The 1,797-nt window shown below is 31.8% G+C and overlaps 1 protein-coding gene across 1 annotated transcript in view; it reads left to right on the top strand.

Annotated features, from left to right (window-relative positions):
* Positions 1 to 1,797, top strand: part of LOC106470014 (tyrosine-protein phosphatase non-receptor type 9-like) — a 42,977-nt gene that overhangs the window by 4,282 nt on the left and 36,898 nt on the right. The window contains exon 2 of the mRNA XM_013930534.2: positions 1,242 to 1,352. Within this exon, the coding sequence (XP_013785988.1) occupies positions 1,311 to 1,352 (42 nt within the window). The 5' untranslated portion in view covers positions 1,242 to 1,310. The remainder of the gene's footprint in view (positions 1 to 1,241; positions 1,353 to 1,797) is intronic.

Below are 1,797 nucleotides of genomic sequence, written 5' to 3'. Positions count from 1 at the left end.
TGCGAGTGTAGCTTTTTTTCCCCAAAATTTTGTCTTCAAAATAAGGGTACGTCTTATATTCCGAAAAAATACAGTATATGTACAGGGTGATTATAATAAAAAACTCCATACTTAAAATGATTATATTCTAACAACTACCTGTCCCAAGGAGATTAAATTTCACCAGTGGAACATTGATTATTTTTTTTTAAGGAAGTTTGGGCCTGATACGACAAACTCAAATTTTTGGAATTGCCACTTGTCCTGCAGAGCAGTTGACATAAAATGTTCGCTCATTCTCTACAGATTTTACTTACCTTAAAATGTGTTTCAAACAATATCTATAAGTGTGATAAAACTTAGATGCAGACCTTGGCTGGAAGGATTATCTTATAGGGACAGGTTAATATCTCAATTTATTTTCTCTTTAGAACATTAGGGTAAGAAGTGGTCTTTTGAAGATTATCTGAGGATAAAAGCTTCTAATTTTCCCTGTGCTCTAATCTGAAGATAATAGGATGAGAGGGCACAAGCTTAAGATTTCAGAATGACAGGCCAGACTCCAGTTAACACATTTTTGTTTTTCTATCAGGGCAATTGGCTTATGGAATGAGTTGCAGTCAGCAGTAGTGTTGGCCAACTTGTTACTGGAGAAAATGATGAATTCCTAAGAAACTAAAGGGTGGTTTTATAATTTTACTTTTCTCAAAATTGGGTGTACAAGGACAATCATGAAGGACCAAGTGGTCCCTTGTTGCGTTATGAAATAAAAACAGAGCTAACTTGTGAAGAAAGTGATGGAGGTATACAAGATAGTAAGATATCTATGAAATAAAAACAGAGCTAACTTGTGAAGAAAGTGATGGAGGCATACAAGATAGTATATTGGGAATTACTAACTAATCAACAACAAGCAGTTATGTTCTTGAAGTTGTTAGGCTGTACTTCGTAATTCTGTAACTTGTATTAATATAGTTTTGTACAAGTGTTTATGCATGAATGTATATATTTGGTGACATTGGAGTACATTATATAAATATCATAGCCCAAATTAGGTTGTTCAAGATATGGAAAGAATGGGAAAATGTTTTAGACTCTAAAGAATGGTTAGCAAATTCTCTATAAAATTATTTTGTGGTTATATACAACCTCGTATAATGATCTAAGTGCAATTCTGGTAAAATGATTTAATTGTTTAAAAAAAAAAAGATGACAAGTTAATGACAAAAGGTTATTATGCTTTCATTACTTTTTCTTAAAAGGTTGATTGTGGAAGCCATGGATCATAAGTAAAAAAAAAAAAAAAGTTAATTTGAACTGTATTAGGAAACATGGAGGATATGTCATGTCATCTTACACCCCGTGAAGAACAGGTAGGTTGTTTTTAAAGTGTAATTGTTTAATTAATATTAACTTCTGATCAGAGAAAGCTATGTACTTACGATGAAACTATAAAAATCAACCTGGCAATCAGAATAGCTGATTAAATATGTTTGTACGTATAAAGATTAGAATGTATTGTTTTATCAGTTAGGTGTCCTCACTGTTAACAATATTTTTCGCCATAATCCCAGTAATATTTTGTGAGAGATTTAGATTAGTCCTAAGTAGATATGTTTAGTTAACAATGCAAAATAATCTTTAAAATCAAATTTAAATTATAATAATAATAATAATTATCTTTTGAATTATAAAGAAATTCAAGATGTTATATAATTGCTTAACTTGTTTATTACTTTTCATACAAGTGGGAAAGGCCCAGCGTGGCCAGGTGGTTAGGGCCCTCGACTCGCAATCTGAGGGTCGTGGGTTCAAATC

This window comes from Limulus polyphemus, unplaced genomic scaffold (assembly GCF_000517525.1).
Source record: "Limulus polyphemus unplaced genomic scaffold, Limulus_polyphemus-2.1.2 Scaffold3772, whole genome shotgun sequence".
Taxonomy (NCBI): domain Eukaryota; kingdom Metazoa; phylum Arthropoda; class Merostomata; order Xiphosura; family Limulidae; genus Limulus; species Limulus polyphemus.
Note: the sequence above shows the minus strand (reverse complement) of the source record. Positions and strands in the feature narration are given on the sequence as shown.